The 12,496-nt window shown below is 55.4% G+C and overlaps 1 protein-coding gene across 3 annotated transcripts in view; it reads left to right on the forward strand.

Moving 5' to 3' along the window:
• MYO7A (myosin VIIA) overlaps positions 1-12,496 on the forward strand; it is an 85,044-nt gene that overhangs the window by 65,910 nt on the left and 6,638 nt on the right. For 2 of the 3 annotated variants that reach the window (XM_072725980.1, XM_026010431.2), the window contains 12 exons: positions 828-945; positions 1,707-1,833; positions 2,974-3,143; positions 4,056-4,246; positions 4,923-5,047; positions 5,654-5,811; positions 6,759-6,912; positions 8,144-8,299; positions 9,040-9,145; positions 10,272-10,385; positions 11,429-11,516; positions 11,699-11,805. In XM_072725980.1, coding sequence (XP_072582081.1) covers positions 828-945; positions 1,707-1,833; positions 2,974-3,143; positions 4,056-4,246; positions 4,923-5,047; positions 5,654-5,811; positions 6,759-6,912; positions 8,144-8,299; positions 9,040-9,145; positions 10,272-10,385; positions 11,429-11,516; positions 11,699-11,805 — 1,614 coding nt within the window. Of the gene's footprint in view, positions 1-827; positions 946-1,706; positions 1,834-2,859; positions 3,144-4,055; positions 4,247-4,922; positions 5,048-5,653; positions 5,812-6,758; positions 6,913-8,143; positions 8,300-9,039; positions 9,146-10,271; positions 10,386-11,428; positions 11,517-11,698; positions 11,806-12,496 lie in introns of all 3 variants that reach the window. The other variant, XM_072725979.1, reaches the window with a different exon arrangement.

Consider the following 12,496-nt stretch of genomic DNA (forward strand, 5'->3'; position numbering starts at 1 on the left):
GCCTGTGGGAGTCACATCCCTGGACCTGTCTTCTCGTGGAGTATACAAGTTAGCTGTAGAGCTGTGAGTTAGCATGGTTTTTAGGGTCAGAGGGGTAGAAACATTTTCATCTGGAACAATTTTGAACTTATGGAGAAATTACAAGTTCAAAAACCTAGAAGCATATACCCCTCCACTTCACCCAGACTCACCAGGTGTTAACGTGCTGCATTTGCTTTATGATCCTCTCTCTCCGAGTAGGCACGTGCCATTTCTTCTGACCCTTGTCCCCTCCTGGAAGAGCACTGCTCCGGGCCCTCCCAGCACACGGCATGCACATGTGTCTTTGTCCATGTTTGAGTCCATAGACGATAAACACTATGGAGTTCATTTTGATACATCCCTTCAATTCTGCTCCAACACCACCAAGTTCTTAACAGGGCTCCGAGGGATATCTTTAGATAATGAAATGCTAGTGCTTTAGTTTCTTGCCAGCAGCTTTGCATTATCTCCTGGCTGCTCCATCCCTTCCCTGTGCTGCAACTTTCCTCACTCCCTCCTCCTGGTCTGGCACACGTGTCCCAGGTGCTTTCCACCCACCCACAACTTCGGGGTTGCACACATGCTGGCTGCAACTGTGGGCTTTTCCGTCCCAGCTGCACTGGGAGCTCCCTGCAGGTGGGACCTGTGGAGTGATGGAGGTGACTGTGGGCTGATGGCTCAGGACAAGGCCACGAGCACAGGAGGGTACCATGATTCCAGGGCTACTCCTGGCTTGGGGGCACAGACACTGGATTTCCAGACAGAGCTTCTATGAAGTCTTTCTTCCCCTGTCCATGCCCCTCCAGGGGATTTATGCCCAGAGGAGGACTGATGCCCAGAAGGTCAAAGAGGATGTGGTCAATTATGCCCGTTTCAAGTGGCCTTTGCTCTTCTCCAGGTTTTATGAAGCCTACAAATTTTCAGGTACTCCCTCAGTCCTCCTGCCTCCCCATCTTCCTCCATGCCCTCTCCCACCCCTCACCCCATGGCTCTAGCCCACAGTGGAAGGAAGGGATGGCCTGAGCCAATGTCCCCAGCCATCTGGGTTCCTGCCGGGAGGGTTGCTCATCTTTCCAGGTCAATGCACAGAGGGGGTCCTGCCTCCCCATAGTCCAGGTACTCAGCAACACTCTGCATTAAACAACTGAATGACTGCTAGGATAATTAAGCACCTACTATATACGGAAGCAGGCAGTCCAGAGTATAGGCTGGGCTGACTCTGAAGCAGGGCATGGATGTAATGGAAACAAATCCACACCAGGCCATTGGCTCAGCCATCCTTGGGTCCGAATTACTGGGCATCAGCTCCATGCCAGGCTCCATGCTGGTGCTGGGCTTCGTAGAATCACCAAATATCTAGCTGGAGGGAACCTTGGGGCTCAGTCGACCCTCTCTCTATAGTCCACCTCACTCCAGGGCAGGGACCTGTCCAGAGCTGCAGAAAGACCGGAGGCAGGGCTGGGTCTTTCAGGGCTAGGTGAATTTCCTGATTTCAGGGCTCTCTTCCCACTGCCCTTTGAATTTTGACTTCTAGGGAGGTTGTGCTCTCCGAGGCTCAGTTTCCCCATTTGTAAATGAAAGTCAGTATGTTCCCCCTCGCTACCTCCCTAGTGGGTATGAGGACTGGGGAGGGCTGGGCTGTGAGCGGGGCCACCTGCCTCTCACTGCCATGGTCTCTGCCGCAGGCCCCAGCCTCCCCAAGAATGACGTTATCGTGGCGGTCAACTGGACAGGTGTCTACTTTGTGGATGAGCAGGAGCAGGTGCTCCTGGAGCTGTCCTTCCCCGAGATCATGGCCGTGTCCAGCAGTAGGTTAGTCTGACCCCTCCCACACTGCACTTTAGTGCAGAGCAGGGATTTGTCCAAAGCTGTACAAAGACCAGTGGCAGAGGGGTGTCAAACCCTGTGTCCTGATTCAGTGCTGTCTGAAGCAAAGAGAGGCAGATGGACGCACAGATAGAAGGGAAAGGAGAGGGCTCCTGGAGCTTTCCTGGGGGTCACAGGGGCCTCTGAGGGGGAGCCGTGGCCTCATACAGGAATATCACTGTGGTGCAGAGACATGCAGGGAGCTGTCATGGTCACATGTGCTGGAGCAGCTTGTGCTGTACTGTTTCAGGCGCCTCCCTGCTGATCGGGGCAGTGGGTCTTTATGGGGTGTTAATGGTCATTCAGAAATGGGTGTGGGTGGCTAGGAGGACAGTCAGGGGCAGTCAACTGTGTACAGAAAGAGCCTTGCCTGGGATTCAGGGGCCCAAGTGGGACTCCCCTCCATGCCCTTTGTCCCTCAAACAGCTGTTAGTACTTCCCTACAGTGGTGAGATCAATGGGAGAATTCTTTATAAACTGAAAGCTGTAGACACACTAGAGCAGTGCAGGGGTAGGGGATATCTTGGAATAAACTGCTGTTCTCAGCAGGCCCTCCCCCAGTGATCCGAGGCTTACCGGAGTGCCTCTGGGCAGTGTCTGATGTGTGCTGGGGCCGGGCATGTCCAACTCTGACCAGGCATGTGCTAGGCACAGGGGATGAAGACAGGCCTTGCCTTCTTGCAGCTTCCTTCAGTTGAGAGATGAGATAGACATGGAACAGGCTATTTTAAAGCAAGGACCAATGTGATGAGGGCTGTGGGAGGGCAAGGAGGACTTCCTGGAGGAAGCAATATCTAGGCTGAGATCTAAAGGGTGAGTAGGAATTAGACAGCAAAGGGGAACAAGGCTGGGCTCTTGCAGGCCTTGCTCCGGACTGTGTGTGACTTCGGCAGGGCCATGTCTGACTCAGGCCGAGCTGCGTCTGACCCTGGCTGGGCCGTGTCTGACTGGGCTGGCCTTGGTCTCCTTCAGGGAGTGCCGTGTCTTGCTCTCGCTGGGCTGCTCTGATCTGGGCTGTGCTGCGCCTCACTCGGGCTGGGCAGGACTGACCCCGGCTGGGCCCTGTTCTCCGTGTTGGTCCTGCAGGGGAGCAAAACTGGTAGCTCCCAGCTTCACGCTGGCTACCATCAAGGGGGATGAGTACACCTTTACCTCCAGCAACGCTGAGGACATCCGTGACCTAGTGGTCACCTTCCTGGAAGGACTCCGGAAGAGGTCTAAGTACGTGGTGGCCCTGCAGGACAACCCCAACCCTGGTGAGTGGCTCCTGGCACAGGCCGCCAGGTACCGGGGTCAGGGGCACCAAGCAGATCACCAGGCACTCAGGACTGCCAGTGCCTGTTACCACCCTTCCCCAGATGCCCTCGGCTCCACCTGGTCAGACTCTGTACCTTCCACCTGTGCCCCATGGGGCATTGTCCTCTCCTGGTCCTTTCATGCTTATCACCTGTCACCTTCTCCAGGTGACGTCAGGGGTTCCTCCTCAGTCTCCAAATACCCACCAACTGTAGATGAGAACAGCAGTAACCGCCCCCTGACTGAGCACACCCCAGGTCTCCTAATCTCTGGGCAGAGGAGAGGACAGAAATAAATTCTGGAAAGGACAGAAATAAAATGGACCCTGGCCGTACTCTCAGTGGGGAGAGGGGCTGGAAAGTGACAGTCCCTGGGACAGGGCAGTGACCAGGGAAGCCCAGAGATGCTGGGAATCTGGAGGGGAGGCCCCCACATAGCCTGGGGTTCGGGGAGGAGGTATGTGTGGGCAGAGTGTTTGAGGCAGGGAGGAGAGCACAAACCGAGTACAGAGGCTGGAGAAAGCAGGTGTGTCTGGGAAGCGCAGATGGTATGGTTTGGCTGGAAGGGGTGAGGTTAGGGAGGAAGGGCAAGAAGTGAAGTGGAAGAAGTCAGGAAATCCAGCCCACAATAGCCTTGTGAGCATGCTGAGGATGGTGGGCTTTCGAGCAGAGGAGTGGCCCGTGCCAATGGCCATGTCTGGTGAAGGGCTATGGCAGGGTAGAGGCAGGGTGACCAGTGAGCACGCAGGAGAGGGATAGGGCCTCAGTTATTCAGTGCGGGAGGAACAGCTTATAGGTCATCAACCCAAATAAAGATGTTCCAATCCAGCCTCTCTCTGCCCCCACATGGCCCTGCTCACCTCCACCTCCCAGCGGGGGAGGAGTCGGGTTTCCTCAGCTTTGCCAAGGGAGACCTCATCATCCTGGACCATGACACAGGGGAGCAGGTCATGAACTCAGGCTGGGCCAACGGCATCAATGAGAGAACCAAGCAGCGTGGGGACTTCCCCACTGATTGCGTGTATGTCATGCCCACTGTCACCCTGCCACCGCGGGAAATTGTGGTATGTGGCTTGGGGGTGGCAGATGGATGGGAGTCTCCTCTGGGCCTCTCTCTGTCTTCTCCCTGTATCTGTAAAATGGAGTGAGGAATTAAAATAGATTCAGTTCTGCAGTTCTGTGAAGATGATCTGGGGGTCTCACAGGACCACCAACTTCAAGTTGGGGAAGCTGTCAAACCGGTGCTGGGTGGGGAGTGGCCTAGAAACTGCATCAAATGAGGAACTGCTGAGGGCGAGGGCTGGGAGGAGAGTGGGTAGGGAGACATCACCTCGCACTATCTGAAAAGGCAGTGCGGGCAGAGCAGGGAGGGGAGGCCGTGGTTCTTCTGGATCACAGCACTGAAGACTTAAGCCTGGCTTTCCAGGCAGCTGCTGAGCTAGACTGTTGACTGGGCAGTTCTCACACTACACATCCCCCTGCTTCATCCAGGCTTTCTGACTGACCCAACCTGGTTCAGACATGGAGTGTTAAGGAAAGGATCCTGAGTGCAGCATGATGGAGACAGCAGTAACCTCAGAGATCACAATCAGCAAAAGGGCTCCCAGGGTCACCATGGGGTGAGGGTCATCCCCATGGCAGGCAATCTTCCCCACTCCAGAAAGCTCTGGGCTTGACTGTGTTGATCTTGGGGGCCACACATGAAGAGCTGACCTCAGACCCTTGTCTCTTGGTCTCTAGGCCCTGGTCACCATGACCCCTGACCAGAGACAGGACGTCATCCGGCTCTTGCAGCTGCGCACAGCAGAGCCTGAGGTCCGCGCCAAGCCCTACACGCTGGAGGAATTCTCCTATGACTATTTCAGGTGATGGGGAAAGGATAGCGGGGGACCCAGAAAGTGAGCTCTAGGCTTCTGCTACTCCAGTCGGTGTGTTGGGGTTGCCCTGTGATGCTCTTGTCTATGAGCAGGGCCTGGGTCAGAGGGAGCAGGAGGGCAGTTTCTGTCTATTGAGATGACCCTTCTTTATGTCATTTTATCCTTCCTTTATTTAAGATATCGGGTCCTGGGCACTCATGCCTGCACCTTCCTCACTGACTCACAGCCCTGGTGGGGAGATAGGCTCGAAACTGGGCAGCTGTGATTCCGTGTGCCCAGTGTTGTGATGGGGAGGCTGGGGTTGGGGTGGAGACAGAGGACAGGCTTCCTGGAGGAGGTGGCGGCTGAGCTGGGCAGGGGATGCCCCAGGTGGAGGAATGCTGTAGGTGGCACATGCCAAGGCTGGAGCAGAGAGGAACAGAGGGGAGGAGGCTGTGGAGGTGGGCCAGGCTGTCTTTCCAGGGAGGCCAGGTGACCCACCCCAGGTCACCCAGTGTATCAGGGAGGAGTGGGGCCTTCAGCCTCCATTTACAAGTGGGGTAGGAGTGGGTCTTACAACTTGGGGGTCAGTCAGTGCTGACTGTGCTGCATCAGGCCCCCACCCAAGCACACGCTGAGCCGGGTGATGGTGTCCAAAGCCCGTGGCAAGGACCGGCTGTGGAGTCACACACGGGAGCCGCTCAAGCAGGCTCTGCTCAAGAAGATCCTGGGTAGTGAGGAGCTCTCGCAGGAGGCCTGTATGGCCTTCATAGATATCCACACCTGCAGGGGTGGTCACCGTGGAAGGGCAGGGCAGGGGCCACAAGGAGGGGGAACCCCAAGGTCGGTGGGTGGTGCTGGGCCCCTGCCTCTAGGGTTTTTATCCAGATACCTACTTCCTTCTGACGGAAGGGCCAGTTGGGTCCTGGACAGTGTGGAGGGATGTGGATCCATTTGCCTGGCACCTTACAGCGTGCAAGGGGATGCCTCATCCATTATCTCCTCTGACTCTGTTATTCCATCCATAGACATGTCCATCGTCATGTGCTAGGCCAGGCATGGAGACATAGTTGTGAGCAGACCCAGGCCCTGGCCTCATGGTACTTACAGCTGAAAGGGCACACTGATGGGGGCCAGGCCACAGTGAACTGATGTGGGCCTGGAGGAGGCCAGGATGGCCTCCTTGGAAGAAGGGGTATCTGGGCTGAGACCTGAAGACTGAGTAGGCCCTAGTCAGTCAAAGGGGAGGTAGATGGGGAGTGTTCCAGTCAGAATGAGCATGCCCAAAGGCCCAGGATCACAAAATGATTCAGCACAGGTGGAGAGCAGAGGTATAGAAGGAAATCTGAAGATGTGGGCTGACTAACAAAGGGTTCCCAAGCTCTGTTGAGAAGCTTGGACTGTAGTCCAAGGCCATGAGGAGCCCCTAAGCAGTGAGGTGGCACCGTCAAGGCTATGATCTGGAACATTCACCTGGTTGCTGTGAGGACTTTGGATGTGGATGAGGACCTGGGCTGATGTGGGATCAGTGGTGAAGAGGTGGCCAGAGAAGTTGAGGAGAGGGAGGGCAGTAGGCATGGAGAGCAGGGTGGGAGGGTTGAGTGAGTGGTCAGAGGCCCAGGGCCACACAGTTGGGTAGGGGCAGACCCTATTAGAGAGTGTGGCCTCTTGGGCCAGTGTTCCCCCATTGGTCACAAGCCTTTCCTTGACGGCTCCTCACCCATGCTCAAGTACATGGGCGACTACCCATCCAAGAGGATGCGCTCTGTCAATGAGCTCACCGACCAGATCTTTGAGGGTTCCCTAAAGGCTGAGCCTCTCAAGGATGAGGTGTATGTGCAGATCCTGAAGCAGCTGACTGACAACCACATCAGGTGGGTTGTGGGGGCAGGTGAGGGAGAGGGGCGGGTTCCCCTCTAGTGCTCACAGCTGAAGGGCATCTGAAAGGTCCTCTACCCACCATGACAGGGAGCTCTCTCCCTCCCCAGGCAGCAGCTGGCCCTGCCTGGCAGCAGTCCTTCCTTGCTCAGGGCTGGGATTTGCCCTCAGGGCCCCCTTACATCCCACCTCTGCTTCAAGGCCCAAGGGAGTCTGGTCAAGAACCCAGAGGTGGTGGCTGTGTCCTCTGAAGCTGTCTCCAAATTTAACAGCACCAGCTCCTCCTAAACTTCTTGCCACTCCCTGCCTGAACCTCCTCTGGACACCCCTCCCCAGCCCAGACTCCACTGTCTGCCTGCAGACTCTGTTCTTGAGCAAGTGTCCCCAACTTGGCATGGGCTGTGCTGTGCTGGCTGGCAGTTGGAAGCTCTGGCTGAAAATGCTCATGGGCTGACAGCATTGAGTCCCAGAGTGTGTCACTTCCTCCCTGCTGGGCTGGATGGCAGCAGGAACGGGAGGGCAGGCCCAGGTTACATCTCAGAACCTGAGAGAAACCCCACCGTCTCCCCTTACACTAGATCCTCAACTCCCTCCTCAGCTTTGCCATTTTCTGCACCTCTTACAAAATCCACCATTGAACCACATATTGGGTCTTTTCACGCTGCCAAACCTTCATGCATGCTATGCCCACAGCCAGCAGTTATCTCCTTTCTTGCATATCCGAATTTGCCTCAGCCTTCAAAACCTAGATCAAATGCCACCTCCTTCTAGAAGTCCTCTATGCTTCGTTCCTGTCAGGCCCAAGGAGCTCAGAGTGGTGCCCGAGGAGCCCAGGGACCCGTCTAACTGTGCCACTCAAAGAATGAGCTAAAGAGCTTCTGCCAGAATACAAATCTCACACTGCTTCCTTCATAGGAAGGAAGTCTTGCTAAGGAAAAAAAAATCTTAGCTGAACCAAGAGTGTTTGGTTGACATTCTGGCATGAGCACCTTACTTCCGTGTTGCTGCTGTGTGGCCCGGTGTGGGTTGGCCAGCCACACTTTGAGTAGCACTGACCATCCGGCTGTCAGGGAGGTGGGTCTGTGTTGGGTCTTCAGAGAAGTGGTGGGGGTCACGGCAGACATGTGCTGCCATGGTGAGGTGCCGAGGGATGTGCAGCCCCTTGGGGGACTCAGACCCATGACTGGCCTGTGGTACCCCCACTGGACCCCACCCCTCTTCCTGCAGGTATAGTGAGGAGCGAGGCTGGGAGCTGCTCTGGCTGTGCACGGGCCTCTTCCCGCCCAGCAACATCCTCCTGCCCCACGTGCAGCGCTTCCTGCAGTCCCGCAAGCACTGCCCTCTCGCCATCGACTGCCTGCAGCGCCTCCAGAAAGCCCTGAGGTACGGCAGCCCATGAGAGCAGAGGGAATGGGCAAAGAGCCTGGGGCAGGTGCTGGCATGTGTTCCCAGCCAACCTGAGCTTGCGGGTGTCCCTTGGGAATGAGGATGTGCCCACAGAGCAGGTGGGACCTGTCCCTGGGGTCCCACGGCTGTCAGCCCGCCAAAGGTTGCACACAGTGCCCATGCTGGACGCTGTTTGCGTCTGGCTGCTCAGAGGGGCTGGTGCATACCTTCCAGCCTATTGGGGAGGCAGGCACCTGGGCCGCACTTCATATTCGGCAAAGGCCACTTGCATCCTTCACTTCCTTCCGTTCCCTCCACAGCCCTGGGGGTGGGTACTATTCTCCTCTCATTCTATGGCTGAGGAACTGGAAGCCTTGAGATGTTAAGTGACCATCACCTGGTAGGAAGTGGTGGACAGGAATTAGAAGCGGGGTCAGGGATCCCTGGGTGGCGCAGCGGTTTGGCGCCTGCCTTTGGCCCAGGGCGCGATCCTGGAGACCCGGGATCGAATCCCATGTCGGGCTCCCGGTGCATGGAGCCTGCTTCTCCTTCTCCCTCTGCCTTTATCTCTGCCTTGTCTCTGCCTCTCTCTATATATATGACTATCATAAATAAATAATAAAAAAAAAATTAGAAGCGGGGTCAATCTCCAAAGTTCCCTCTATTCCCTGCTCCCCATGGCCCCATGAACCCAACAGGCTCCTGACAGCCCCCCCCACCCCTCTCCTGGTTTTCAGAAATGGGTCCCGAAAGTACCCCCCACACCTGGTGGAAGTGGAGGCCATCCAGCACAAAACCACCCAGATTTTCCACAAGGTCTACTTTCCTGATGATACCGACGAGGTGAGGGCTGCAGGCTTCTTGGTCACTGGCACTCCTGAAGGACCAGGCTCCCTGAGGACACAGGGACCCACACATTTGCTCCCACCCTCCTGCTCCTCAGTAGAGTCAGGGCTCAGTTGAGAGAAACTCTCTGGGTCAGGAGATCTTGGCTTCCGGATCTGACCTTCTATTGTCTCCAGCAGCTTCCTTGAAAAAATCATTCTTCCCTGTCTCTGAGGAGGCTCTGGCTCAGAGAAGATTGCTCCCTCCCTCTGAGCTGTGCTCTGTGCTGATGCTGCCTTCCTGCTGCAAGCCCTGTACCTGGGCACAGGCCCACCTGCCTCCACCCCTCCAAGCCTCCCTATTGCCCTGAGCCCACTTTCCTGCACGCCCCTTTCTTCCTCCTCACCTGACCTGATTGTAGGTCTCCTTGTCCAAAGGTCCTATTTGTCTTCCCATCATGCCCAGTAGGTCAGGCTTCTTTGTGACCTCCACTCCCTGCCCCACCTCAGCACAGGGGCTCATTCACATAAATGATTCCAGAAATGAAACTTTTAGTTTCAAAAGCAGTTTTAAAATTTGTCTAGAGGCTAGAGGCTTGGAAATGCCATGATCTGATTCTAGTGATAAGGACAAGAAACTAACACATCCTTCCCATCCCTCCAGTGGAAGCTTACATGGAGCAGTGCCTCCCCACCCCTACCCCAGACTATTTCTCCTCTCTCTTCTTTCCTCCCCTTTCTGGAATTTGCTTTTTTCTTCCTCCAGCCTCTTCTCTCCTCCCAATCACCTCCCCATCTGGGCTCCCCTGGCCTCTCAACCCCCCTTCCGCCTCCCCCCCTCCCCCCGCCCGCCACCACCACCATGCTTGTATGGGCCAGAACCCTGGAACCCTGGAAGCAGAGGCCAAGTCCACTTGGAGGGTTGGGGAGGACACAATCTGGAAAGATCTGGACAGGAGTTAGCTTTTTCCTTTTCTTAGAGGCCATGCCCAGCTCTAGACCCATAGGGAAGCCCCTCACATGGAGGGTTCCCTCCGGGAGGGGAGGGTGCTCAATCTTGTTGCAGGCACAGACAGAGGGGTGCAAGAAGCCCCAGCAGAGGCCTTGCCAGAGCCAAGTATCCCTCCCTACCCCCCACTCCCCAGGCCTTTGAGGTGGAGTCCAGCACTAGGGCCAAAGACTTTTGCCAGAACATTGCAGCCCGGCTGCTCCTCAAGTCCTCAGAGGGATTCAGTCTCTTTGTCAAAATTGCGGACAAGGTAGGTCATGGGTCACTGGCTTCCTATCTGACCACTGTTGGTCTGTGTGTTGGAACATTTGCTTGGTCGTGGGGCAGTAGGGAGGGGAGAGAGAATGAGGGAGGGAGAGAGGGGAAGAGAGAGATGTGCTCGCATGTGGCATCTGACCGTGCCCCTCTCCTCCTTACATCCCTGCAGGGACCCCCTTACTTGTAGCAGCTTCCCCTAAATCTCTTCTGAGTCATGACAGAGCATGGCTCCAAACCTCTTGGGTGGTTTATGTTCTGGACACACCAGGCTCATCACTCTGCTGCAACACGCATGTACTTTCCAGATTTGATTTGACTGGTCCCTCAGCTGCCTTGGGGAGGCCAATTGATCCTTGAAATAATCCTTGAAATAGCCCTTGAAAGGAGGGTGATTATCCCCACCTAACAGATCACAAAACCTGGACTTAGGAAGGTTAAGTAACACATTCAAAGTCACACAACAAGGACACAGATGCACATAGGTCTGACTCCAGAGCACAGGTCCCTACCACCATTCCATAGTGCTCTCCACCACTTCTGTGTCCATGGAGGTCAAGGGCCCAGCTTTTGAGCCTCTTCCTGTGGGAAGGCTTCCCTGATCGTGTCAGGTAGATCAGGTGCTCTCTCATAGTTCCCTGTGCATCCATGTCTGTCTCCTCATCAGCTGTCCTTGTGCCAAACACTGGGGATCCAGAGGTGATCACAGGGAGGTCCTGGACCCAGAGGAGCTTGAAGCCTGTGGGAGGAGCAGGTCACGATGCTGGAGAATGTCCCAGGAATGGACTGGGTCTCATCCTTGGCCTTCTCCCCACAGTCTAGGATAGCGTGCAGTAGGTCTTTGCTGAATGGCAAGTGGAATGACCATCACTCTGGGCAGGAAGTAGTCTGTGCTCTGGCACAACAGGTAGTCAGGGCAGAGTGGGACACCCCTTCTGGCTCCAAGAAAGGACCACCAGGAGGGCCTTGGGTGGGAAAATGAGAAAACTCAATATTGCTGGAACTAAAATGCGTGGACCCGAATGCCCACATCCCTAGGTCATCAGTGTCCCTGAGAATGACTTCTTCTTCGACTTTGTTCGACACCTGACAGACTGGATAAAGAAAGCACGGCCTGTCAAGGATGGTAATGTGAGGCCGGCACCTGGGATCATCTGAGGCCCGGAGCAGGGCGGGTGCTGGCTCAGAGCCATACTGCGAGGCCCACCTGGGTGGGACCTAAGCTCCAGCCTCTTCCGGGGCTAGTGCTCAGCATGGGTGGCCCTCTGTGCTGGGACCCTCTGGGTGATCGACTGCCCTCTGCCACAGGAATCGTGCCCTCGCTTACCTACCAGGTGTTCTTCATGAAAAAGCTGTGGACCACCACAGTGCCAGGGAAGGACCCAATGGCTGATTCCATCTTCCACTATTACCAGGTGAGCTGCCTAGCACTTCTCTGCTGTTACTGCCTCCGTGTGCTGTTAGCCTTGCTATACTTTGGGAAAGCGGAAACCTTCTGTCCTTGCAAGGACAAGATGGAGATGGCAAGGCCTCTGAGAGTCCTGCTGGGATTTGGGGAGTGGCTCAGCCTCACACTCTTCTCCTTCCTCAGAGCCTTGTTGTTTCTTCTGAGCTCTTAATCCCCACCTGTTCATGTCCTTCCGTGGCTATCCTCTGAACTGGAGATTCTGCTGTAATACCTGGGTGTATCCGGATGTATCCGAGGCCTCAGTGTGAATCTGCAAACACTTTCCAGCACAAGCATGTGTCTGCAGAAAGCCGAGGTTGTGGGGTGCCTTCATGTTGAACCTCTATTCTGTGTCTGGCACTTTTCACTCATTTTGCCCTCCCAGAAAATCCCAACAAGTAGGCATGGTGTTCCCATTTTATAGAGGGATAAACTGAAACTCAGAGACATCAATTGATATGATTAGGATTGCCGGGCAGGTGGAACTGGGGTTTGATTCCATGTCTTCACAGCTGCAGATTAAGTGATATTTTCTGGGCCCACTTACCTTTACCATTTACCTAAGGGGCAGGCAGACCAGGATTCTGGGAAGGATGGGGGACAGGGATGGTGGCTACCATGGTAAAGAGAATGCTAGCTTGGGAGTCAGCAGGGCTCAT

Source organism: Vulpes vulpes, chromosome 11, assembly GCF_048418805.1.
Source record: "Vulpes vulpes isolate BD-2025 chromosome 11, VulVul3, whole genome shotgun sequence".
Taxonomy (NCBI): domain Eukaryota; kingdom Metazoa; phylum Chordata; class Mammalia; order Carnivora; family Canidae; genus Vulpes; species Vulpes vulpes.